At 43.5% G+C, this 26,722-nt stretch overlaps 1 protein-coding gene across 1 annotated transcript in view; it reads right to left on the reverse strand.

Annotated features, from left to right (window-relative positions):
* PRICKLE2 (prickle planar cell polarity protein 2) overlaps positions 1–26,722 on the reverse strand; it is a 114,567-nt gene that overhangs the window by 51,054 nt on the left and 36,791 nt on the right. Inside the window, exons 4-6 of the mRNA XM_007948080.2 lie at positions 24,007–24,210; positions 20,241–20,427; positions 12,634–13,506 (exon numbers count right to left, since the gene is read on the reverse strand). Of these exons, the coding sequence (XP_007946271.1) occupies positions 12,634–13,506; positions 20,241–20,427; positions 24,007–24,210 (1,264 nt within the window). The remainder of the gene's footprint in view (positions 1–12,633; positions 13,507–20,240; positions 20,428–24,006; positions 24,211–26,722) is intronic.

The following is a 26,722-nucleotide window of genomic DNA, read 5'->3' on the forward strand; positions in this document are numbered from 1 at the left end:
GGTCCTGCGTTATCCCCAAGATTCTCTGTGGGCCCACCGGGTTTTCATTAGCTAATTTTCAGAAGCACATCACCAAGCCTTTCTTCCTAGTCTGTCTTAATCTGGAACCTCCACTGAACCTTGTTCAGGATGATAGCAACATGCAGGCCACCAGTGAAGGAGGAATGATGGCTGTAAGTGAGATGCACTGGCCAGGAATCAAATCCAGATCACTGGGGGGCAAGAATTCCACCACTAAATCACCAAGTGGGATTTTAATGGCATTAGCTTTCTACTCCACCACTCATCTGCCAGTTTGTCATACTGTGGTGGCTTGAAAGCTATGGCACTGGGATTTCAAATACCAGCAGGGTCACATATGGTGGACAGGCTTCAGCAGAGCTCCAGACTAAAACAGACTAGGAAGAAGACCCTCAATGAGATGGATTGGCACAGTGGCTCCAACAATGGGCTCAAGGATAGCAACAATTGTGCGGATGGTGCAGGACCAGGCAGTGTTTTGTTCTGTTATACGCGGGATGACTGAGAACTGACCTGAGGGCACCCAATAACAGCTCTCTTTTACTCTGGGAGGCACTTCAGGGAAGGGGTTCCTCTGTGCATGGGCACAGGAGGGTTAGTTAAGACAAATGACGGTTGGTGCAGAATTGGTAGTCAGGCTCATGCTATCACCAGAACAGTGGAAGGAGGAGCTGGTACACAAACTTTACCAAATGGTCAAATTGAGAAGGTCAAAGATCTGGCTAGCTCCTAAGACAAGATATTTACAAGGTTTGTTTGTGTTTATAAGTAAAGGGAAGGCAAAAAATACATTATGTTGATGGAAATCAAAGGAAAAAAAAACAACAAAACTCATTTTGGAAACTGCTTAAACGTCTAATTCTGGAGGTGTGGTAATATCTATAAACTGAATATTAATGAAATCATTATAAATGATGGGTACAAAAGCTATGAAAATAAGCTAATGACAGAATTCAATTTGTTTTGGTTACCTAGTACCACTCTGGCATGAATATACCACAAATGGGATGACCTTAACAAACAGTAGTATATTCTTAAAATTTGGAGGCTTTAAGTCTGAGTTCAATGTGCCAGGCTCTAGGGGCTGCGTGAAAGCCCCTCAACCTTGGGCTTCAGCTCTGCCTCCCGCTCCTGGCCCACTGAAGCTGGAGGCTTTTCTTCCTTCAGACAGCTGCTGGCTGCTGTGACTGACAAGCCCAAGGTTGACAAGTAAAAAGGCAGTCCCAATGTTACCAAACCATATGGCAGGCCATTAATTAAAGTCCCAGGATCAGCAAGGCATAGCAGGCTGCTGAACAATGACATGGCTACATACAGAGTTCAAACATGCGATAAGCTAGAGTCCATTCCCCAAGGCTTCTCCTTATATACAGGAAGCAGACCACATAACCAAAGCAGCTTCTCAGCTGCTCACAGTAGATTGCACCATGGAGTTGATTACCAGTCTCATCATGGGGAATACTACATCCAACTGCCCAGTCACTCAACCAGGACCAGCCAAATTGACATACAAACTTAACTACCACATAAATGAAACAATTCAGGACACAAAATATTCAGTATATTTACAATTAAGTTAGGGGAAAAAAAAAAAACATACTGATATATAGGGGGAAAAAAAGAAGAAAACTGACCAAAATATTAACAATAGCTGAGTGATAAGAAGGGTATTTTTTCCCTTAATTTTCTCTTCGACATTTTCCTAATTGCGTGTGTGTGTATAAAAAACAACCAAACCAAATTCACTGCCATCAAGCTGGCTTTGACTCATAGTGACCCCTCCTTGGGTTTCTGAGGCAGTATCTCTATGGAAGTAGATTGCCCAGTCTTCCTTCTGAAGAGTGACTGGTCAAATGCACTACACCACCAGAGCTCCCATATGTGTGTATATGTATATCTATCTATTTATAAAATTCCTAGGTAGGTTTTAAGGCCATTTTCAGTTGGATAAGACCAATCTTATTTCTCTTTGTGAAACTGACAAATTCAAAACTTCCAAGCAAAACATGCACATATTCTTTAAAAAATCTACTCTATAAAATTTGGTACCAGACTGAAACACACCCTGCCCTCTCCCCCCTTCCCAAGCATGGACTCATTTTTCCAGTGTTGCTTTTTCAGTAATAAAATGAATAAAATCAGCAATCTTTTCTTCTCTGTCAGCAGCCATGGTTACTTACTCTGGGCACAGATGACTGCCCACGCCCAAAGAGGTTATAAATAAGCCTCCTAAATGGTTATCAAAAACCAGGACATGAGAAAAAATTTCCCTGGGCCCATAAAATGGTAATGAGACCATGACATTAAGCAGGGGAGCCTGGGCCACTCTGGGCCAGCTCTGCCCCATCCACTACTCCTTTCTTCACAGTCCAGGAAATGGACATAGAAAAAGACGGAAGGGACAAGCCAAGATCTGGCTCCTGGTCTGTGAGCCAGGGGTGACCTTAAGAGCAGGAAAAAATAACCCGAAAGGGACAACTTTCCTTGAGGAGCAGAGAGGAAGTTATCCCAAGGGGCTAGTCCAAAGGTGTTCCTCAGTCACCTCAGTCCTAACCATGAGGGAGAGGCAGCCTCGTGCTTGGGATTTGGACATCATCCAATCAAACTTCCCAAACCCTGCAAACATCTCCTCACTGGCCTGAAATCCCTGCATTAAAATCGCTACAGGGACATACCCCAAAGACCAGAGCACCGTCTCCAGAAAATCTTGGTTAAAATACATAAGGGAAATTTGATGTCAAGTCCTGGATGTTGGCGTTTCTGGAGGAAGGATCCAGATCAGGGATGGGATACCTACGGTTCACAGGAGATGAGGTGGTTGTTAGCTTCTCACAGCACACATTCCTCTTTTAGAAATACTACCTTGATTACCCTTTGGGCCTCCCCCTCTCCAATTACTCAATCACTGTGCTTTTGATGGGCTGTATCCTATCACCTATCAACAGCAACAACAATCCTATCACCTGGCTCCGAGGATGGGCATGTGACTTAGGCCTGGCCAATTAGAGCAATCCATTCCCCCTGGCCACTGGGGTTAGTTTAGGAATTGTGAGGTGGCCCAAGTCAACAAATGGTATCTGATGCTAATGGATTTTAGTGTGGAGCTGTTGACAGTCATCTTTGTACTCCTAGGAAGAATATACCTAAGAATGAAGTCAAACTGAAAGAAACGAGAACTGAGAGATGGAAAGAAACTGAGTCTTGATGACATCATTTTCAAATCCAGCTGTATTTGAAACCAAATATCTGTGAAGTTTGCAGTTACCCGATTTAAACAAACAAGCAAACAATCTTCATTGTTTACATACCAGTTACCATTTGATAGGGACATCTGTAAACAAGAGTTTTTTGATTCCAGAGAACAAAGACAATCACTATGCATTTTCTAACTATCTCCCAGACTGGCCTGGGGACAAACCAATAGGATTCAGGGTAAGGCCTCAAAACAAAACCAAACTCATGGCTATTGAGTGGATTCTGACTCACAGCAATCCCCACTGGGTTTTCAAGGCTGTAAATCCTTACCTGAAGTAGAATGCCCCATCTCCCTTCTGTGGAGCAACTGGTGGACTTGAACCACTGACCCTGTGGTTAGCAGCCAAATGCCTTATCCACTACACCACCAGAGCTCCTTAAGGTAAGGTCTAGGTTTTCAAATATTTAATTCCAGACTGGGCCATATATCTTCCCCAGCAAAGCAATGAACAGAAAGATTTGGGTTATACCATTCATGAGCACGTCTGAGGTGTGGCCACCAAATAACTGGGTGCCAGCTGGTTAGGAGATTTTACTCAACTATTTAATAAAGAAATTGGGTTAAAGAACGGATAACCAAGTTATGCAGAAAAACAGGAGAAATGTTCCTTCTCCAAATTAAATATAGAAACGTTCTCCATTACAGTCATTATAAAAGCAGTGTTTCAGATATTCTTGGTAAAGTGAGCTGTTCCAGTTGTTCCTTCAGAATCACACAATGCTGTTTTCTCATTCTTTCCTAGTTTGCCAGCAATGCTGGAAAATTATCCCCATTATCTCCTTACAATCAATATGTCTCGGTGTTGCACAACTGAGTTTCCCTTGCCAGGGTGTGTAGGTGATGCGTGTTAAGGGTATAGATATGCTGCAAAAATTCAACACTGATCAAAGGCGGCAAGAAGCCCTTTCAGACTTGCATTCTTGCAGTGTCTCTGACCTCTATATCCAGGTCAATGACATTTGCACTTCCAGCTGGGGTGAAAGTTTTCTTCATTTTTAGGTTTTCAAATCTATCCTCCTCTGTCTCCCAGTACCCTTCCCCCAGGGGCTGTACATCTTTGCCAATTTCCTATGCTAAGTCATCATGCTATTCATTCCCTTATTTCAGATGTCTTCCTGTCTATAGCTGGGTGCTGCCATGTTCACCTCTTGCCTGGACTGCACAGTCCTAGACTGCCTTACAATGGCACCTACCCTCTTCTTCCCACCCAGCAGCTGGAGCCAGCTTTTCTAAATACAAATCTTACATGTTACCTCCCCCCTCCCTGCTTGGCCTGACACTTCAATGGCTTTCCGTTGCCGTGAGTTGATCATGATTCATAACAATCCTACAGGAAAGAATAGAATTGCCTCACTGAGTTTCCAAGGCTGTAATCTTTACAGAGGAGCTCTAGTGGTGCAATAGTTAAAGTGATCAGCTACTAATGGAAAAGTCAGCAGTTTGAACCTACCAGCTGCTCTGAACCTACTAGCTTCTCTGCAGGAGATGTGGCAGTCTGCTTCTGGAAAGATTTACAGCCTTGAAAACTCAGTGGGACAGTTCTACTCTGCCCTATAGGGTCACTATGAGTTGGAATCAACTTGATGACAATGGGGAAGGGGGTTTAATCTTTACAAAAGCAGACTGTCACATCTTTCTCCCATGACTGGCTGGTGGGTTTGAACTGCCGACCTTTCATTTAGCAGCTGAGCGCTTAACCACTGCACCAAGAGGGCTCCTTTTGCCTTCAGTAGAAAAATCAAAACTCTTAAAATACCCTAAAAGTCTATGCATCATCCAGGACTTTCATCTTTCCAATTTCATTACTCTCTATACTCTATTCACTACAGGGTTTTCTTCCAGTTCTTCACACTCACCATTTCTTCCTACCACAGGACCTGTGCACATACTGCTCTCACTGCCTAAAGGGCTCCTTCCTCTATCCCTCAAGCATCACTTTTTCAGTGATGCCCTCTCTGACTCCCTGACTCTATCACATCCCTCTTTGTATGTTCTCCTAGCACGATGCTTGACATAGATGCAATTTTATATTGTATGGTTAGTTATTGCTTATCGACTCCACTAGACTACAAGGAGCAAGAGGGCGAAGCCCATGTGTCTTTTCGTTCAGCATTGCATCCCCAACACCTCGAACAGGCAGTGGCACGTACTAATAATAACTAATATTCACTGGCCAGTTATGGGGTATCAGTCACTGTTCTAAATTCTTTATAAGAGATAACTCATTTAATTCTCATAATAAACCTCTAAAGTTAGGGTACAACTGCCAACAGATTTCCAAGATGAGGACACCGAGGTACAGAATAGATAAGTCAGCTGTCCAGCTTCACACAGCTATTAAATTGCAATGTCCACTTTCCAACCCTGGCAGGCAGACTGGTCTACAGCCCATGTTCTCATTCACTCTGCTGTAACTCAGAGAGAAGGCTCTCCAATCACATTTGCTGAAGGAATTAAGAGAAATCATCTTTCATTTCCCTCATTCTCATCCACATCTTGCATCCCCTTCCTATAGGTTCCAGCTCTCACCACCCCTTCTAGAATCCAGTTGATCCCCAAGGACGAGTTGTATTCCCACTCTCATCATTTCACACCAGGGTCCTTCACTGGTGACCAGGTGACAATCTCCAGTTGTCCTGTGGTGGTTACCATGCTTGAAGCAAACAGTTCCAATTCCAACTCTATCACCCACCTGGTCCTGTGTAGGATTTGAACCCTGAACCTACCTTGTGGCTACACTTCTGCCTCCTGCCTGGGTACCCATTCTTGGACAATCTTTATTTGGGCTCAATTTCCCCCACATCACGTCCTACCTCTGAGCCCGGCACATCACCTTGGACTGCCAAATTTGCCTCTTGCTGTTCAACTTTCACTTGACACTGGTGTTCTCAAACTTCACTCTAGCCCTGTCAGAGTCAAACAGACACACTAGTGATCCGGCTGTAACAGTCAATGTGCAAATCTCCTCACAGTGACCATGACCATTTCTGTGAGGATGTGTATCAGAGCAGTTAAGAGCAAGGGATTTACAGTGTATCACACCACCTGGGTTCAAATCCTGGCCCTGTGTGGTGACCACGTGGTCACAACTTTTATGAACCTTAGTTTTCTTATCCGCAAAATCTTAGAGGGTTGTTGTGAGGGATAAAGAGATGTTATAAATGAAGTCCTTAGGATGGCAGGTATTACTCAGTGGTGTATTCTGATTATCATCATTACCAGCAGTATCTTCCTCATCATCATATTCCAGTTCTGCCAGGGTAACCCAGTTAAGGACATAGGCTCTGGAGCTAGAGTGCTCAATTTTGAATCTTGCTCCTGCATTTTTGAGCTAAGTGGCCTAGGGGCTACTAAGCCTCCTCATGCCTTATTATGCCATCCCTAAAATGGAAATAACAACTGAACCTGCCTCATAAGGTTGTTGTGAGGATTAAATGAGTTAATTCATGTAAATGCTTGGGATTGTACCTATTACATGATCAACACAATAATATCAGTTGTTGTTGATGCTCCTATCGCTACAATTTCTTATGCTCTGATCATTCAGGCTGCAAGCTGCTGTCAGGTCCATTTAGGGAATGGCTAAGTTAGAGCTGCTGCAAGGCTCTCATGCTGTGGCCTGGCAAGAGGAGTCGATGACTGCCTGATGCACTGTGTGAGCACTAGGGATGGACTGTGTTTTCCAAGAAGAAGGGACCATATATTGCCAGGAGGTGTCAAAGTCCGGATTCAAGGCTGGCCAGCCACTCACTGTCGTCAAGCTGGATCTGACTCATAGGGACCCCTCTTAGGTTTCTGAGGCAGTATCATTATGGAAGTAGATTGCCCAACCTTCCTTCCAAGGAGCCACAAGAGACCTGTTTTTCCAGGTCTGTTCTAGGGAAAAATGCTGCCCACGAAAAGATCCAGCCTTGTGCCAGATTAAACAGTACTGATACATTCAATAACGTAAGTTACCAACCATGGAAAAAAAAATCCATTATCTCAAAATCTGGCTTCAACCAAAGGCTCCAAGTGTTTTGACTAAGCCTTTTGTGATACATACAAGTTACTCACAGATGTGATTCTAGGATTTAAAGATACAGAGACAGTACAGAAATCTGTCCTCTCAAAAGACTACAGAATTTTTTTAGCAAAATTCAAAGGCAATGGCAAGGGTGGGGAGCAGAAAGACTGGCTCTCCAAGTTCAGTCAGCATCACGTCTTTGGCACATGCACGCATGTGTGCGTGGGTGTGGATGTGAAAGACAATTTAGGGTCTGCTCTAATGATGAATGACAAGCTGTGCTTAGAATATTAGCCACAATCTTTTTGTCACACTGTTGTGTCTGACAAGTTCATGGAAACACAAGGGCACAAATGGATTTCTTTAATTCCCTGTTTCTCAAGCTGGCAAGAAGCACACAGGAGCATTTTTAAAACACCAAAAATGGTAACCTGCTCAACTGGGAGATGTTGGGAGGAGTTACTAGCCATCAAAGCTATCTAACAACAACAAAAAAAATGCAACGCACTGCTGTTGAGTCAGATCCGACTCATAGCGACCCCTCCTTGGGTTTCTGAGGTGGTATCACTACAGAAGTAGATTGTCAACCTTCCTTCCGAGGAGTGGCTGGTGGGTTTGAACCACCAGTCTTCTGGTTAGCAGTCAAATGCCTTAGGCACTATACCACTAGAGCTCCCAAAAGCTATCTAAGGAGCCAAAACTATAGATGAATGTGCTTGGGAAGAGGAAGAAATGATGATGATGAAAACAACAACAATAATGGCATCAAGTAACTATCAAGGTGGGCTTTATTCATATATATTTATATAAATGAAGAAACTCTAGTGGTGCAATGGTTAAGGGCTCAGCTGCTACTGGAAAGGTCAGTAGTTCAAAACTACCAGAGGCTCCATCCCATCTGGCAATCTGCTTCCATAAAGATGAAACCAACAAAACCAAGCCCACTGCCATTGAGTCAATTCTGACTCATTGTGATCCCTGTTGGGTTTCCAAGGCTGTAAATATTTACAGAACTAGATTGCCTCATATTCTTCTGTGGAGTAGCTGTTCATTTTGAACTATCAACCTACTGGTTAGCAGCCAAATGCCTTACCCACTATACCACCAAAGCTCCTCATAAAGATTACAGCCTAGGAAACACTATAGGGCAGTTCTTCTCTGTCTTACAGGGTCACTAAAAAAAACAAAACTCATTGCCATTGAGTTCATTCTGATTCACTGCTATGACTCCATTGGATTTCAAAGACTGTAAATCTTTACAGAAGCAGACTGCCCCATCTTTCTCCCACAGAGTGGCTAGGAGGTTCGAATTATCAACCTTTTAGTAAGCAGCCAAATTGCCTTAACCACGATACCACCAGAGCTCCCTATAGGGCCATTATATAAAAAAAGAACCAACAAATCAAACTCCCTGCTGTCTAGTCGGATCCAACCCATAGTGAACGCTCCTTGGGTTTCCGAGGTGGTATCTGTACACCATGTAGATAGCCCAATCTTCCTTCTGAGGAATGGCTGGTGGATTTGAACTGCCAGCCTTCTGGTTAGCAGTCAAATGCCTTAGGACATACACATGTTGTTGCATGCTTTCAGAATCGACTTGTTGGCACACAACAACAACAACATATATGTGTCAGGAAGAGGTCCTGGCTGGCACAAACAGTGCTTGTTTACTAACATAAAGATTAGTGGTTTAGACCCACCTAGCAGTGCTGTGGAAGAAAGGCCTGGTGATCTGTTTTTGTAAAGACCACAGCCAAGAAAACCCCACGAGTAGTTCTACTTTGTAACACACTGGGTCGCCAAGAGTTAGAATTGATGCAATAGCAGTCGGTTTGGTTTTTGGTTGATTATGTGTGAGGGACTATACTAATGAAATTAAATGTATCATCATTTAATTTTCACAGAAACCCTACAATAGACATATGATTATGTAACAAATTCCATAGATGAGGAAACTGAAACTTACAGAATTTAAGTGACTTCTTCAAGGCCACACAGCTCCTGAATGATGAAGGGCCTTTAACTGCTCAGTCAGAATTTCCAAAGGAACTGAAGATGAGGTTGATACTGCACCCATCTTAAAAGCTCACTTCTGTCATTTTTGCTGTCCAACAGGGTAGCCACTAGCCACATGTGGCTATTGAAATTTAAATTAATTACAATTAAGTGACATTTAAAAGACAGTTCAGTGCTAATGAGCACTTGAAACACAGCAAGTGCAACTGAGGAAATGAAATTTTAATTTAATTTAAATTTCCATAGTCAAACTTGGCTAGTAGCTACTGTATTACTGCACAGGGCTGATTCCAGGAACTTTTCTCTCAGATTTGTCAGATACAGTTCAGGGCTGCCTTCTAAAAATCCTAGAGACAGGGGGCATTAGTTGCTTTGCTGAAGGATCCATAAAAAAATCAGGGGGCTCTTTGAGGTCAGCTTTTAGCTAAACAGCAGAGTGGATCATAAAATAAAGAATATCACCCATGAGTAATGAGCTCCTTTAAAAAAATCATCCATAGGAGATCAAATGGTCAAAAATTACACTAAAGTAAAGATGAGAAGGTAAGAAGGCAGGGAAACAAGAGTACAGGAAATGGTATAACCAGAAGGGATGAATGAGAATGACTGTGAAAAATGTAACCAGTAGTATCACTGAATAATTTGTGTAGCAACTGTTAAATAGGAACCTAAAAGTGCAAACTTTTACCCTAAACACAATAAAATATTATTAAAAAAAAAAAATCGGGGGGATAATTTCCCAGATTTCTTCCTTAGGTGGGAAGGTAATTTCTTACTCAGTTTCTCCAGCATTCCCCTACCCCCAGCAATTATGCCTGCCTCAGGAATCACAGTATGAAGACAACAGAGTCAGAACAGGCAAACCCAGGAGCAACTATTCTCAGGTAACAATGCAGCAGCATCAGCAGGAAGCAGGTTACAAGCAGATTTCTGGGCCCCACCTCCAGAGAGTCTGATGCAGCAGATCTGGGGGAATTCCAGGGGTCCATGTGTTCATCAGTGCCCCAATGGTTCTAATGCAGGTGGTCTAGCTTCGAGAAATTCAGCTTTAGAGGTCGAATTACATATTTATCTCCTGGCCTCTTAAATAATTATAGCACATGAATCTTTTGAGAACAACACAAACTGGGCAGGAAGCCAGGCAGACATCACTCTGCATTAATTGCTCACTTCTACGACATCAGGCCAGGCGCTTAGTCACTGAGGCCTCATTTTTTTTCATTTGAAACATGGGTCTGTCTCTCTGGGACAAATGAGAACACAGATGTGAAGGCATTTGAGGGGAGGATAAAAGGTAAAACAAACTCTATAGACATCCTACAACTCAGAGACAGGTTTGGTTTGTCTAGCTGAGAGTTAAAATAGGTTGCATGTGAAAAATCCCCATTTTTAACTTTTCAAGAACAATGGAAGATCTGACAGTGTGGGACCCATATTAGGTTGGCAACCTGGTGTGGTTAAAAGCATCACTCTGGAGTCATAGGCATAGGTTCAAATCCCTCCTCTGTCACTTAAAAGTTGGGTGCCTCTGAATAAGTCCTGCAACCTCTCTGTGCCTTAGTTTCTTCAACTGTGCAATGAGAACCCCTCATAGGATTATGATGATTACATTAAATGAACTAATATTTATAAAGTGTTCAGAACAATGCTTGGCACATGGTAAGAGCTATGTAAGTGTTAGTTGAATAAATATGCTTGCACACGACAGGAATCAGCTGGAGCTGAGCAGCAGCTTTCCCCTTCAGATGGGGCCGACATGCACCTGGTTATCACTGTCTCTATCCAAACCCATTTGACTATGGGATCTCTGCTGGAAGGGACAGACTTGTATCTCCCTCCCCCTGTGCTTTTCCCCATATAGGGGTAGATGTATTTCATGCCTACCACCTGTCTGTCCATTTGTCATACTGTGGTGGCTTGAGTATTGCTATGATGCTGGAAACTATACCACTGGTATTTCACATACCAGCAGGGTCACCCACGGTGGGCAGGTTTCAGTGGTGCTTCCAGGGTGAGAGTACTTCCAAGCATTAACTAATGAAAACTTTATGGATTGCAACAGAATATTGCTGATACAGTGCTAGAAGATGAGGCCCCTAGGTAGGAAGGTACTCAAAATGTACAGTAGCTATGACGAAAAACACAAAGATACCAATGATCATGGAGATGGTACCGAACCAGCAACATTTCATCTTGTTACACATAAGGTCGCCATGAGTCAGAGCTGACTTGACAAAAACTAACCACAACATACTCAGCACATCTTAGAACACTAACTTCTCAAACTAGTGATGGTGAAAGGCCAGTTTGTTTCCATTTCCAATTTGTTGTAGACTGACACACAGAACTACTGAGCACAAATAATGGGCAGCACACACCACACAGGACTTACCATGTGAGTTCTATAAGCCCCTGGCCGGTCTAGGCACTATACCACTGATCAATGAGACAAGACCACTGAACACACAGTCGGATGCTGCAGCAGTGCCAAATAGCTCTGAGAGTTTCTAAACACTCTCAGTACTTAAGAGGCTGTGAACTGGTAATAATTTGCAGGCCAGCCTTCATCCTCAGACTATGCTTTTTGAACAGCACCATCTTATAGGACATCTGTCTTTGCATTCACACAAACCAGACAATGTGCTTGGAGAAAGCATGTAAGGGATTGTCTCTTCACTCCTATCCTTATCTGCTGCCTGCCTTCTCCTTTTCTATGTGTATATTCAAACCAGCTCCTTGGTGAGATATTAAGGTCCGGGACAACCTTGAGAGCTGCAATGGATGCTTTTGGTATCCCAGGCCAGGTACTTATCCCCAGGTGTTATGAGAGCTGCTAGTAGCTCATAGCTGTTACTTCGGGCTGACAGAAGCTGCTGTGCACCATGCCCATATCTACAACCTCCCCGGTACTCACTCCCCAGTAGCCCACAGCCAATGATGGACTGATAGTGATACAAAAGGTTAACCACTTTGTCTCAAGAAGGAACCAACTCTATAATGCAGTTCATTCCAGAGCTCCTGTGGGATCAGGCTGAAGGTAGACTCCAGCTGAGATATCATTCTTCACTGTCTCCTGCCCTGCTCTATCCCTTTTCCCTCACTCTCTCACTCCAAGGACAAAACACTCATGAAATTAGCAGCATCCAAACACCTGTCTGAGGCTTAGTCCATCATAGCATCAAAGACAGAAGCTACCTGAAACTTGTATTCACCTTCCTCAGCAGCCTTTTGGAGGAAAACACATAGCGGGATCAACACTAAGATCCTGAGGATGAGTGTCAGGTTGCCCACAGATCACCTCTTGTTATCCATTTTCCAGGTAAATGGAACCTACCTGTTGCATTAGACAGGGCCAGTGATTCCATGGAGCCCCGAGGGGTCTGCTCTGTGGGCATCATGTCCTCAGTGTATTTCAGGGAACTGATTGGATGACGGGTCCGGCACTGCTGAGTTGAGATGCCCCCTTCTTCCTCTTCTTCCTCCTCGTATTTGGGGACTTGGATGCTACCTCGGGTTTCACTGAAGCTCTGGCTGGACATGTCACTGTAGCTCTCCTGGGATCTCAGCCGGCCTGGGTAATAGTCCTCTCGGCATTCCTTGATGAAGCTGCCCCCATGTCCCTTCATTGCCAATGATGAGCTCCTTTTAGGGTTGCTGAAGTGCTTGCCCCACATGTCGGGCTGGGCCCCAGCCCCTTGCCCTCCAGGGCTGTAGGAAGTTCTGATGTTGCACTGGCTGAGAAGCTGCAAAGGACTCTGGGACTGGTTCTGCTCCATCTTGTTTCCATAATGATAGGGCTCGTCCCGGCTTCTCCAAATAGGGTCCCGGTTGAGGCTGGGTGTCTGGCTGGACAGGCTGAGCAGATCCATCTGCATTGACAGGGGGTCCACGTCGGCTGATAGCAGGTTGGAGCTCACCTGCAACTGGCTGTGCTGGGTCAGCACGGGCTCCTCTGTCTTGCCCTTGTTCTTGCCGATTTTGGCGCTGCGTCGAGACTCCTTGGCCCTGGCATTCTGGAAGGCTGAATCGGATGAGTCAGAGCCATTGGGGTCCTCGCCGGCACTGCAGGCCCGTGAGCAGAATATCTGGCCCTGCTTCGGGAGGAATGGCCGCCCAAGGAGGGATTTTTTGCAGTGAGCACAGCAGAAACAGGTCTCGGTGGCATGCCAGTGTTGGCCATCATAGGTCATCTGACCTTGGTCAATCCCTGGAAAAGAGGAGACATGGTAGAGGCTTATGTACTGCTCAGAGTCCTTCACTACATAGCACCCTGGTCTGGCTCTGGATTCCAGATGCAGCAGACCAAACTGTCTCTAAACCAATGTAAGTGGTATCCATGTCCTGCCATGGGAGTCCCTTTGCCCTACTAGTTGGCTCCTTAACTCATGTTCTCTGAGCACAGAGAGTCTAGATCACAATGCTCCATTCAGGAATCTTTTTGCTAGAGACACACTTTTATCAAAGAGCAGTAATGATACACACATAAAATATAGCACTGCTTTAAGAGCCCTACATATGGAAATCCACTCAATTCCTCAACTACATGAGGTAGGTTTCTTCTACTGTTTCCATTTTTCAAATGAGAAAACAACACAGGGGGTTTACCAACTTACTTAAGGTCATAAAACTAAGAAGCAGAGATAATATTTGTACCCAAGAAGACGTGCTCCTAACGATGACCCTGACATTATTTCCTTCACTCCACTGAGGTGTTTGCTCAAATGCCAACTCCTTGGAGAAGTCTTCCTGCCCACCCTGTCTAACAGTGTGTTCTCCATCACTTTCCTCCCTTGTTGTGTTGTTGTTGTTATGTGCCGTCGAGTCAGCCCCAACTCATAGCGACCCTTCCTTGGGTTTCCAAGGCAGTATCACTATGGAAGTAGATTGCCCAACCTTCCTTCCAAGGAGTGGCTGGCTCTGTCTCCTCCCTTACCTACCACATTTTTCTTCGCAGAATTAACACTACTTAGCACTATACTACTACATGAGTTTATTTGTTTATTATTTATCTCCTCTACTAAACATGAAGCTCCATGAAGGCAGAGTCATTACACTTTTGTGGTATCTCCTGGACCAAGGGGTTCTTCCTATGTTGACTGGATGGAGGGTTAAATTTCCATCACCAGTGTGTGCTTACTGGCGAAGAAAAAGGTGGATTTTACCTCGTTAAGAAAAAAACCTGCTCTTGGAAAGGAAAAGTTTGGATGTAGTTTGTCAAAAGTTACATGTGTGTAAGCATGTATACCTTTTGCTTAACTTCATCAGGAAAGGAAGACACACATTTCCTCCTTGTGCCTGGACTGTGAGCTCTGGTGGCACTGTGGTTAAAACACTCGGCTGCTAAATAAAAGGTTGGCAGTTCAAACCCACCAGCTCCTTGACAGATGAGGCAGTCTACTTTCATAAAGACTGACAGCATTAGAAGCCCCATAGGGAAGTTCTACTCTGTAGGGTTGCTTTGAGTCAGAATCTACTTGATGGTAATTGCCCTGGTTTGTCCTGGACTATGCCCAGTTTAGATAGTCTTTCTTGTTAAATGGTCCATTATCAGAATCTCTGAAACCCACTGCTGTTCTCCTCACAGTCTCCTATTTTTTTCTGGTTACAGGACTGCAGCTCCCCACAGGCCCCACCTGCTCCCACTTTTAGAACACGGGCCCCAGTGACTGGTTCAGGGGTGGGCATATGACCTACACTGGGAGTCACCTGGGACTTTTGCTAAGAGATTGACACAGAGAGGCCCTCTTTCTACCTCAGTTGCTAACCTGACAGAATGGAAGCCAGAGAATGCTGGGTTCCATGAGGGGAATCTTTCCTGCCTGTGAATTGGGTCCCAAACAAGTAGTGTAGGATGGAAGAGGACCTTTACAGGATTCCTGATACATAATGATAAAAGTCCTTCCCAAAAGGCGGTACTAATGTGAATACCACATTCAATGACTGAGAATTCCTGAGCCTGGACTTCTAAAAAACAACTCCTATAGACTTGTTGAGAGAGGCAGAGGACAGGAAACAAAGAGGGAATCTCTACACAGAAAAAGAGAACTACAAGAACATAAGACCGAAGAAACAGTATCTTATCTTTCCGTTATGGTGGCCATTATCCTATTTACTTTTGTATCACTGGAGCTCATGGGGAGAGAGGTGTGAGGACAATTATCCTGCTATATCCTCCCCCAAACTAAGGGGAGTCTTTATTTATTTGAGCGCCTGACCCTACGAACTAAAAAAACCCTATCAAACCCATTGTCAAACAGTCTGTTCTGATAGATAGTAACCCTACAGGATAGGGTAGAACTGCCTCATAGGGTTTCCAAGGCTGTAAATCTTCCCAGATACAGATTGCCACATCTTTCTCCTGTGAAGTAGTTGGTGGGTTTGAACCACTGACCTTTTGGTTAGCAGCTGAGAGCTTAACCACTGTGCCACCGGGGGGATTATTAGAGGGACAGGAGCAACCACAAGGACCACTCCAAGGTGAGAGGTTGTTGTTGTTATGTGTGGTCAAATTGGAGACTCATAGTGACCCCTCCTTGAGTTTCCGAGGTGGTATCACTATGGAAGTAGATTGCCCAACCTTCTTTCTGAGGAGTGGCTGGTGGGTTTGAACCGCCAGCCTTCTGGTTAACAGTCAAGTGCCTTAGGCACTATGCTACCAGTGTAAATCAACTGCCCTCCCTTTCAGCACCTGTATTTCTAAGAGTGAGAAAGGGCTGAAATGAGGCTAAAACACAGACAACCCAGAGTTTTGGGTGATCAACATTTCCACTCGTCCCCCAGAGGGAAGCAGGAACCTACATTATGAGGTGGAGGTCATCAGAATTCTGTAGTAGTTAAAATGAGACTTTAGGAGTTAGCAAAATGCAGAATCAAGTCCCAGCTCCATCCTATTCCAGCTCCTAAAACTCAATCTACATGGTTGGCAAGGACCATGGATGCCGAAGTCCATTTGCTTAAGTTCACACCTTTACTCTGCCCCTTTCGAGCTGTGTGACCCTAGGCTAGTTGCTTCATATCTCCATGGCTCAATTTCTCCAACAGTAAAATGGGGATAATCACAGATAGTACTTACCTCATGGGGTTACTGTGAGAATTAAATGAGTTAATACACCTCGAGTGCTTAGGCCTGTGCCTGTGAACTATTGTTATTATTCTTTATATTTATTAAGTCTGAAAGCCTGCCCTTCTCTTTTCTCTGAGGGTCCCTGCTGGGATACAATCCAAGAAAGAACTCTGAGGCTGGCTCAGATGGTCTTCCTTCCTCTCTCTTCCTTTCCATCCCTTTTGTCACATGCCAAGAGTCTAGAGAACTTGAGCTGGCATCCTGGCTGCTCTGGGTCCTTTATGGTGAGTTCCTACTTGGCATAGCATCCCTGGTAGCTGAAGCCTTACTCATACCCTCTCAGAGGTAACAGGAAGCCCAGTTCCTATGGCCTGTCCTCTACCAGCTGCTTGTCCTACTTTTGTAAGGAAACATGCTCAGAGGGAGGCTGCAGCAGGGGCCTACTTTCTGGGGATGGGGCCTCCTAAAAGGATAGGCTGGAGAGGAGGGGAGCATGTTATAAAGCAGCCCACCAGGCAGCAGAGCATGGTCCCTGATAAACATCAGTGATGTCAGATGGTCCTCTGAACTGCTCCTGAACTCTAAACATCTGGAAAAGGGCTCTGACGTTCAACATCTAAGCGTTCCTTTCTTATTCCCTCTCTAAGCCCTTTAAGCACTTCTCCGAGGGTGTATGTATCTATTGCTGCTTCAGCCTTGGTCTGTTTATAGGACTGTTTACTCTGCTGTGTGCAGGCAAAAGCGCCGTTGCCCTGGCAACGGCCGCCTGATGCAGGGTCTGCTGTGAGCGGCTATATAAATATGCAATATTTATACAGTATGGTCAGTGTTAGAGCACCCAGTGACTGTGATGGGTGTAATACACAGAGCATATCCTTTCACTGTCATAGGAAAATTATGTTTTGCAGAAAAGTGATTCCTTTAAAAAAAAAAAAAATTAGGGACAGCATTTCAATGACAGCAGCAAGGATATTGCAGGCCACAGTGGCTCACTTTTCTGATGAAGCACTGATGTCTTTTTATAGATTTAAAAGGAAAAGAGAGAAGGAAGCCAGTAACTGCTAATTATGTTGGGTCAATTCTGACTCATAAAGGTCCTACAGGACAGAGTAGAACTGCCCCACAGGGTCTTCCAGGCTGCAATCTTTATGGGAGCAAACTCTCAGGGCTTTTCTCCTGTGGAGCTGCTGGGTGGGTTTGAACTGCCAGTCTTTTGGGTTCACAGCTGAGCACTTATCCATTGTACCACCGGGGCCCCTTAAATGCAACTACCCACTATTACCTACTGCCATCAAGTTGATTCTGACCCACAGCGATCTCCATTGAGTTTCTGAGGTGGTAAATGTTTATGGAAGTAGATTGCTCTGTCTTGGAGTGGTTGGTGGGTTTGAACAAACAACCTTCTGGTTAGCAGTCAATTGCCTTAGGCATTGCACCACCAGAGCTCCTTTAAATGCAACTAGCTATAGCTAAAACTAATGTCTAAAAGAAGAGGGAAAGAGAATATAACAGAAAGACTGTCTGAGGTATACATGCTATAGCAACTGACTTGTTTGATCCCTCAAACGACTGAATGAAAATTCTAAGTGGCAATTTCTAGAGAAGTTTTAAACCTCTGTGAAAAGGGACAGAAGAAACAGAAATGCTAATGTGAAAGGGTATTGCCACCATAGGTAAGTCTTCTGTACACTCAGTCCCTCTCTTCTGAGCAACCACTGACTTGCAGACTCAGGAGCCACACTGGATCAGTATGTTGTGCCATTTTCCCTGTCACTGTCACATCCTACCATCCCACTGACTCCTCAGTAACCAATACTACTGAGCACACAGTAGGTGACTTGTACACAAAGCTGTGATTTTTATCAGCACGTAAAGCTCTCTACATTACTAGCTAAGTTTTCATCTGAATATATCACTGTAGATGGACCAAGGAGACAAAGCCACTTCTTTTTCATCCTAATAAAATCTTTTAAATGGGGCAAAATGGGCTTGGAGATTGATGATTGCCACATCTCTTCACTACAGGTAAGAAGCTGGCAGCTCCTGAACAGATTTCCTGCAATTGCATAGGCCACAGGAAGCTTGCACTGCTGGTCTCTCAAACACTTGGCCACTACTTTTTTTTTTTTTTTTTTAAGGGCAGCTCATTCCCAGAAAAGGCAAGTGTAATCAATAAGCCACAAACACAGAATGATCTAGGGCATCATTGAAAGGTTGAGCAAATCAGTTATTTGCAAGGGGAAAATGATTTTCACCATCTCAGATCTGCCATTATTTGGGGAGTTTATAGCTTATGAGCTATTTGAGGTTCTTTTGCTTTGAATGTGGCTGAGCTTGAGCTGGGTCAGCCTTTGCTGATTTCTTTTTAACGACATGATTGCTGGAAACCATTTGGTTCCCTGGACTACAAGCAGTCCCTGGGTTACAAACTAGATCAGTTCTAAAGTGTCTTAAAGTCAAATTTGCAGGCAAGTCAGAACAGGTGCATATAGGTCTTATTTAGCCTTACTTTAGTGCAAGAAAGGAGCTCTGGTGGAATATTGCTTAATGCTTAAAGCAACCGGCTGCTAATCAAAAGTTTGAACCCACCAGCTGCTCCAGGGCAGAAAGATGAAGCAGTCTGCTTCTGTAAAGATTACAGCCTTGGAAACCCTGTGTTGTTGTTGTTGTTATGTGCTGTCGAGGCAGTTCTATTTTGTCTCATAGAGTCACTATGACTTGGAATCAACTCAATGGCTGTAGGTTTTTTGGTTTTAGTGTGAGAAAAAGCTTGATCCCTTTTTAATGTTTAAAAGCTGCACATACAGCAAGTGAAAGTGATTATGATGAAGAATTTGCTGCAAGTAGGGTTTGGTTCAATCGTTTCATACAAACATAAAATAAAATAAAATAAAATAAAACCAAACTCACTGCTGTCGGCAGAGTCGACTCCTACTCACAGCGACCCCTCCCCTTGGATTTCCCAGTTGTCTTTCCAAGGAGTAGCTGGTGGGTTTGATCCACCAGCCTTCTGGTTAGCAGTCAGATGCCTTAGGCACTATACCAGTAGGCTCCCAACTGTTTCATTGTTGTTGTTGTAATGTGCCATTGAGTTGGGACCGACTTACAGCAACCCCTCCTTGGGTTTGGGAGGCGGTATCACTATGAAAGTAGATTGCCTAACCTTGTTGTTGTTGTTGTTATGTGCTGTGAGTCAGACTGACTCATAGCCACCTTAGTGAGAGCAAATTTACATAACATTGAAAGGCAAGTAGGAGTTGCCTGTAAGTGGACTTCTACTAACTGGGGACTTACTGCTTACTGTATCCTTCCCCACCAAGAGGTCTGCTTTGTTTCCTCCCTCAGCTGACCCCCAGTTGTTTCCAAGGAGCCTGTGGAAGACATCTGTTTATATTTTCTTTTCATATTTTCCTTCTGAGACCTCTCCCTCCCTTCCTTGGTCATAGAGCTGTCCTTTACATAACACCATAGCATCACCTTCAGGTTGGATCCATGACTCAGGCAGACCAATAGGAAGATATATTCTCTTATTTCTAGGGTTGCGCTAGAAGCAGGGCAAGATTCCTATTTGGAGGGATTGAATTGGACACTGGAAGAGAGATAGCTCTTCTCCTTATTAGAATGCAGGTCCTAAGAAGCAAGCTGAGCTAAGACATGGAGAAAAAAAATAAGACTTCTGTTGAACACTTGATCCATCCCTACCTGAAGCCAGCCACTCCTTGGCCTTTCCAGGAACATGAGCCAAGAAATTTCCTTTTCCACTTAAGCTAGTATGAGACGGGATTCTATCATTCATAATCAAAGGAGTTCTAACTATTCCAGACACAGTGGAGATCAAATCATGGCAGGACCAAGCTGAGCGCTAAGCGTTGCCTCACCTATGTGTTGGGCACAGGTGTCACAATATTCCGCATACAGGGACTCGAAGCAGTGGCAACAGTAGGGCCTTCCCTCCTTCATGATGTAGCGCTGGCCACCCAGCACTGTCTCACACTCGAAGCAGCAAAAGTGTTTCATATGCCAGTGTCGCCCCTCAGCTTCTGTGCATTCATCTGCAAAGATGATCTGGAGGTGGGGAAGCCAAATGGTCAGTTCTTGAGACCCAGCCACGAAAACACACTTTAGAGAAGAAAAGCTAAAGGGTCCCCCTAATTTAGAATGGTGATAAAGCAGATCCAGCCTATGAGCTATTAAATAATAATAATAATATATATATTCTCTCTCTCTATATATACATATTCTATATTTATATCAGCTCCCCAATTGGGATTTGCCTAAAGCACAATTAAACCTAGTTTCTGGCTCAGCCATGGATGAATTAAACCACATTTCAAAAGCAGAAGGAATTTTCCACCCTGAAGAATATAGCAGCACCATAAAGTGATAGCCCATGGGCACAACAGACATACACAAACATATCTGTTTCATTTGGTTAGTACACAGTATTTTAAAAACAGGGAAATTTCATATAAACACTTGGAGTCCTGGCTTCTCTTTTAAAAATAGAACATTTGGCAATGCTTGGTACACAGTCCTGCATGGCAACAACACACTAGATCTGAGAAGGGGGTTGCTGCTTCCAGATGGGCTGCAATTTCCCCAATTTGCCAGATTCTTTACTATTCCTTATTGCCATACAATGGATCATCTTCATTTATAATATGGGACAGGCTCTCAGAACCATTCACGTTTGGGCCTCTGATACAGAGTTTCTTAAATTTCAAGGCACAGATTTCAAAACTCACTACAAAGCTACAGTTATCAAGACGGTGTGGTACTGGCAATAGGATAGACATTGTTGTTGTTGTTGTTATGTGCCGTCGAGTCAAATCTGACTCATAGCGACCCCTCCTTGGGTTTCCGAGGCAGTATCACTACGGAAGTAGGATTGCCCAACCTTCCTTCCGAGGAGTGGCTGGTGGGTTTGAACCGCCAACCATCTGGTTAGCAGGCAAGTGTCTTAGCCACTATGATAGTATTGAGAGTCCAAAAAGTAGACCCAAAGATTCACTATATTTGGTTATCAAAAAGGGTACCAAGGCAATTCAATAGTGAAAGAATAATCTTTCCAACAAATGGTACTAGATAACAACATACCCACACAGAAAAAAATGAATTTGGACCCCAACTTCACCCCATATTAAGAAATTAACTCAAAATGGATCAAAGAGCTACATGTAAAGCTAAAACTATAAAAGCCTTAGAAGAAAACATAGATATAAATTTTGAGACCTTAGATTAGGCAATGGTTTTTAGGTGTAACACTAAAATCATAAACAACAACAACAAAGATAAATTGGAATTCACCAAAATTAGAAACTTTAGAAAATTAGAAACAAAGGATACTATCAAAGTAAGTGAAAATGCAACCTACAAAATGGGAAAAAATATTTTCAAATCATGTATTAGATAAAGTATCAGAATATAGAAACAATTCTTACAGTTCACTTGTAAAAGACAACCCAGTTTTTAAAAAGGGATGTGAATAAGCATTTCTCTAAAGAAAATATACAAATGGCCAATAAACACATGCAAAGATGCTCAACATCATTAGTCATTTGGGGAATGCATATCAAAACCACAATGAGATATCACCTAACACCTACTACGATGGCTATTATCAAAAAGATAGACAATAACTTTGAATGTGGAAAATTTGGAATCCACATCATTAATGGTGAGAACAGAATGGGACCACTGCTTTGAAAAACAGTTTGGAATTTGCCTAAAGCACAATTAAACCTAGTTTAAAAAGTCAGAATAACCATATGATCTATCAATTCCATTCTTAGTTATATACTCACAAGAATTTAACACATACATACACACAAAAACTTGTACATGAATGTGTACAAAACAGCATTAATTCATAATAGCACAAAAATGGAAATAACTCAAATGTCCATCAATTGATGACTGGAGAAACAAAATGTGGTATATCTATACAACGGAATGTTGTTCAGTGATGAAAAAGAAGTACAGATACATGTTGCAACATGGATAAACCTTGAAAACATTATTTGAATGAAGCAAGACACAAAAGGCCACATATTCTATGATTCCATTTACATGAAATATCCAGAGACAGCAAAGAGAATAGTGGTTGCCAAGGAAAAAAGGATGGAGAACTGAGGAAGAATATGAACCAACTGCTAATGAGTACAGGGTTTCTTTTTGGGATAATGACAAGAGCATGGTGATGGAAACATAATCCTGTTTTTCTTTACAAAGCAAAACAAAAACAACAGCAAATTGTCCACTTAAGGGTAAATTTTATACTTTGTGAATTATATTTCAATCAAACAATTTCAAAGCAAATTCATGTAAACCATCATATGCTGTTTGCCAAAAGATAACTCAAAGTCATATTATGAGTATCAATTTCTAGATGTGGAAATTGAAGCATGCAAGTAAAGTGGCTGCCTAGAATCACAAAGTTGGATCTGAACTCAGTTTCCTAACTCCACCCCTGCTCCCTGGGTCTCTCCAGAAATCACCATTAGCATTAGAAACAATTAATTCACTCAGATCAACTTCTAAAGAGCAAGGCAGTTTGTAAGAAAGCAATGCCTAAACAGTAGACTAGCTACGGTTGACTATGGAGAGTGTTACCTTCCACATTAATGTTTACACAAAAGCCATTGTTTGACCCAGAAACCTTCTTTGTGCAGTTAGAAACCTCTAAGATCTCCCCCAAAATTATTCTCATAAAAGAAGTCAGGTTTAGAACATTCTCCTTTCTGCTCCAAACTTTTCAATCTAAACCAGGTTTTCTGTTTGATCAGTTTACAATTTATACTTGAATGTATTTCTCCTGGGAGAACCCCACCAGGTGTAGGCCTCATTATCTAGTCTGCTTTCTAACCCAGGATTACTATTGTTGGTAGCTGCTGTTCAGTTGACCCCTACTCATGGTGACCCCATGCACAAAGGGATTGGGCTGTTGTGATCCACAACGTTTTCAATGACTGATTTTCAAAAACACGAGGCCCTTTCTTCCCAGTCTGTAAACTGTGCTGAAACCTGTTCGGCATCAGGGCAACATGTAAGCCTCCACTGACAGACGGGTACATGAGGTGCCTTGGCTGGAAACTGAACTCAAGTGTCCTGCGTGCAAGACAAGAATTCTACCAAAGACATCCAAAAGGAACTACCTCCTGAATCCTTACTCCTAACTTTTAAAAACTGTGTGAAAATCAAATAATGCTATCAATTTTCTTTTCATCTCAAATTAATCTGTCCCATCAAATTTCAGGAGACTGAACTATTTTAAGATATAAGTGGCAATCCATTACTGACAACTGCTCCCTGGGAATTAGGGCTGAAATCTAAAGCTTCACAATGTCTTTTTATTATTTCTTTTCTTAAGAGTTCTGAACTACCTGGTGCCAGGGAATGCCACCTGGGGATCTCCTGAACTCCAGAAACTGCCTTCCCATTTGGAGGCCCATGAGTCTGCTACCTTTGGGAAAAGTGGGCCATAATCCCAGACATCCTACCAACCAGGGATGGGTGAGACTTGCTAGACCTCCTCTCTAGAAAGGGTTAAAATAAGAAGAGCTGTTGCCTTGGAGACCCAGAATAAAGTGCTGGCAACTAAGGGGTGACAGGTAGGGCCGCAAGCCCGATGGAGTTTGCTCTGACCTCATCGCAGGCGGCACAGCGCGGCTTCAAGCACTCAGCGTGGTGCCGGCCACAGTATATCTTCCCATCTTGGTAAAAGTAGATCAAGTCCACCAGGAGCTCATTGCAGACAGTGCAGATGAAGCACGGTGGGTGCCAGCAAACACCGTGGCCGGCGCGCGACGCAAACACAGCGATGTCCCCGCCATTAATCTGACCTCCACACTGTGAGGCAAAAAGAAACGTCAGTACCAACACTGCCCCATTTCCAGGGTATTCTTCTTTGCTCTTCGTAAATGATAACAGCAAGATTATCACTGAGGACCACCACCACCAACAGCTGGGCAGTAGACACTTATTTTCAAATGCATCATAGTACTAACTGCTTTACATACCTGGCAGCTTTTTGGGCCTTTCTCCCACCCTCCTTTCCTTAGGCCTACAACTAAAGATGAAGATAAACTACCTGAGAAGAATGAATCACAAAGGTGAGAAGGAAAGAAAAACTCCTTTAGCATAATAACATACGGGAGCTCTGTAGGCAGAAGAGCTCTGCACAAAGTGAAGGTCTCATTAGTGTTTAGATACTCTAAATGCTTTCCAGGGATATAGCCAAGTTTAACATAAGGAGTTGGCTAGGAGACAGGTAGGAAGAGGAAGGCTTGGAGGGTAGGGTCTGCCCTGTTGGATGGCAAGGAGAGTGGTGCATAGAAACATGGCATCCTTTACTTTCTCTACCCACCCACTGTTGTTAGGTGCCCAATTCATATGGACCCAATGTGGCAGAGTAGAACACACTCACATGGCTTTCTAGGCCATAATCCTTACAGGAACATATTGACAGGTCATTCTCCCTGCAGAGTCACTGGGTGGCTTCAAACAGCCAACACTTCAATTAACAGCTGAGTGCTTAACTGTCACACCACCAGGGCTCCTTTACCCATCCTTCAGGCATGCCTACAGCCTGCTTCCTTTAACATCTTTTTACATAGTGTTGATTAAAAAGGCACCACTTTTAAGACCAAATTATGGAAAAGGTTTCTTCCTTGTTCCTTCCCTGCCTTCTCACTTACTTTCCAATAAGCTATCCTCTACCTAAAAAGGAATAAGGCAGAATGACCCATACTCGCAGTTGGGGGACGAGATACAAATATGGGCTGAGGGTCTTTGACAAGGAGTAAAGCCTGAAGCTATGGGTCCAGGGGATGCTCTCAGTAGACTATGGATTGGCCATGAGGTTCACACTTTGAGAGTCTAGCATACGAGCTCAGGGCCCTATGTGAGTGGTAGAGCTCTGGAGACAATGCCTAAAGAGTGGAAAAGCCATTTTCCAACCTTTCTCATACCATAGACCTTATATGAGTTGAAAGACATTGTAGAAAATGAAGTAAAGTCCTCCTGAAACAATCTCTGAGAATTTATACATGTGTGTGACTGGTCACAAGAAAGACATTATATTACAGAAAACACCACCCCTGCCTTCCATGTTAAAATTAGTAGAGCTGGGTTATACCCACACAATCCCATTTAATACTCATCATACTTCTTTGAGGTTACTCCATTTTGCAAGTGACAAAACCAAGGAAAACCAATTTTCAGGTCAAGGTCATATGGCAGAAACATGAGTTAAACATATACCTTTCTGCCTCCATGCCCTTGGTACTTTTATATACTGCTCTCAACATCTACCCTTGAAAAGCCTAATCTTTCTGGCTTAGGAGGGCCCAGCTTAGCTGGGTACAGGAGATCCATCTGGGAATGCCAGAGAGTCCCAAGCACACCAAAACGTACATCATAGCCAATGACCACCTATATCTCAAAGATACCCTCAAGGATATAAGGATGAAGACCCCAGACCCCACTGCCAAATCTCTGGTCCTTTATCTCCCCTGTCAAGTTGCTTTTCTATTCCATCCACCTGACCTTCTGCTTGTGAAAGGTCAAACAAGGGTCCCTCCAAAAATGGCATCTGCTCTTCTCAGACAGTATCCTGCTCTCTCTTCCAGGTGCAGCTGACTTCTCTTCAGTGCCTAAATGGGTCTATCAAGAGCTTAAAAGTAAGATGGAGCTGTACAAAAAGCAGTACAGTACAGAGAGGTGCAGGAAACTACTGTTGGCACCAGAAGGCTTTTGGCAGCTGAGAGATGGGGCAGTGAACCCAGGCAGGCTGGGCTCTCACTCACTTTCTTTAAGACCCTCCTCGACCACACCCTGAGTACTCTACTGGTGAGTAGGGGAACAAACTGACTCTTCAACTCAATGAGGTCCCAGGGAAAATACATGGATCTTCAGTGTACTTTACTAAAGAACCCTCAAACCCAAGGAGAAGCTCATTTAGCACCCCTTTAAAAGGCTTTGGTCCTGGGAGGATTCTGGGAAAGAGGCTGACCCATGATTGAGGAAAGCTCTATTTCCTAAAGAACTCATTTAAAAACAGGAGTCTATCATGCCCCTCTTCTGTTCAAATCCCTCCCAACTTTTCCCCGTGACTGTGGATGATCAAGTCCTCTGTGAATTCTGACCTTATCTACTAATTTTCACCCCTTCACGCCCTCTGACTCTTTGCCATACCTGGAATACAATGATCATACTCCTGCCTCAGAACCTTTGAGCTCACTGTCCCTTCTATCCCCAAAGTTTGCATGACCTCAGTTCTTACATGTCTTGGTTCAAATGCCTCCTTCTAGAGGCAGCCTTCCCCAGCCACTTTATTTAAAATTGCAGACTTGTACAATCC

The sequence above is a fragment of the Orycteropus afer genome, unplaced genomic scaffold (genome assembly GCF_000298275.1).
Source record: "Orycteropus afer afer isolate SDZICR_OR568_19922 unplaced genomic scaffold, OryAfe1.0 scaffold00201, whole genome shotgun sequence".
In the NCBI taxonomy this organism is placed as follows: domain Eukaryota; kingdom Metazoa; phylum Chordata; class Mammalia; order Tubulidentata; family Orycteropodidae; genus Orycteropus; species Orycteropus afer.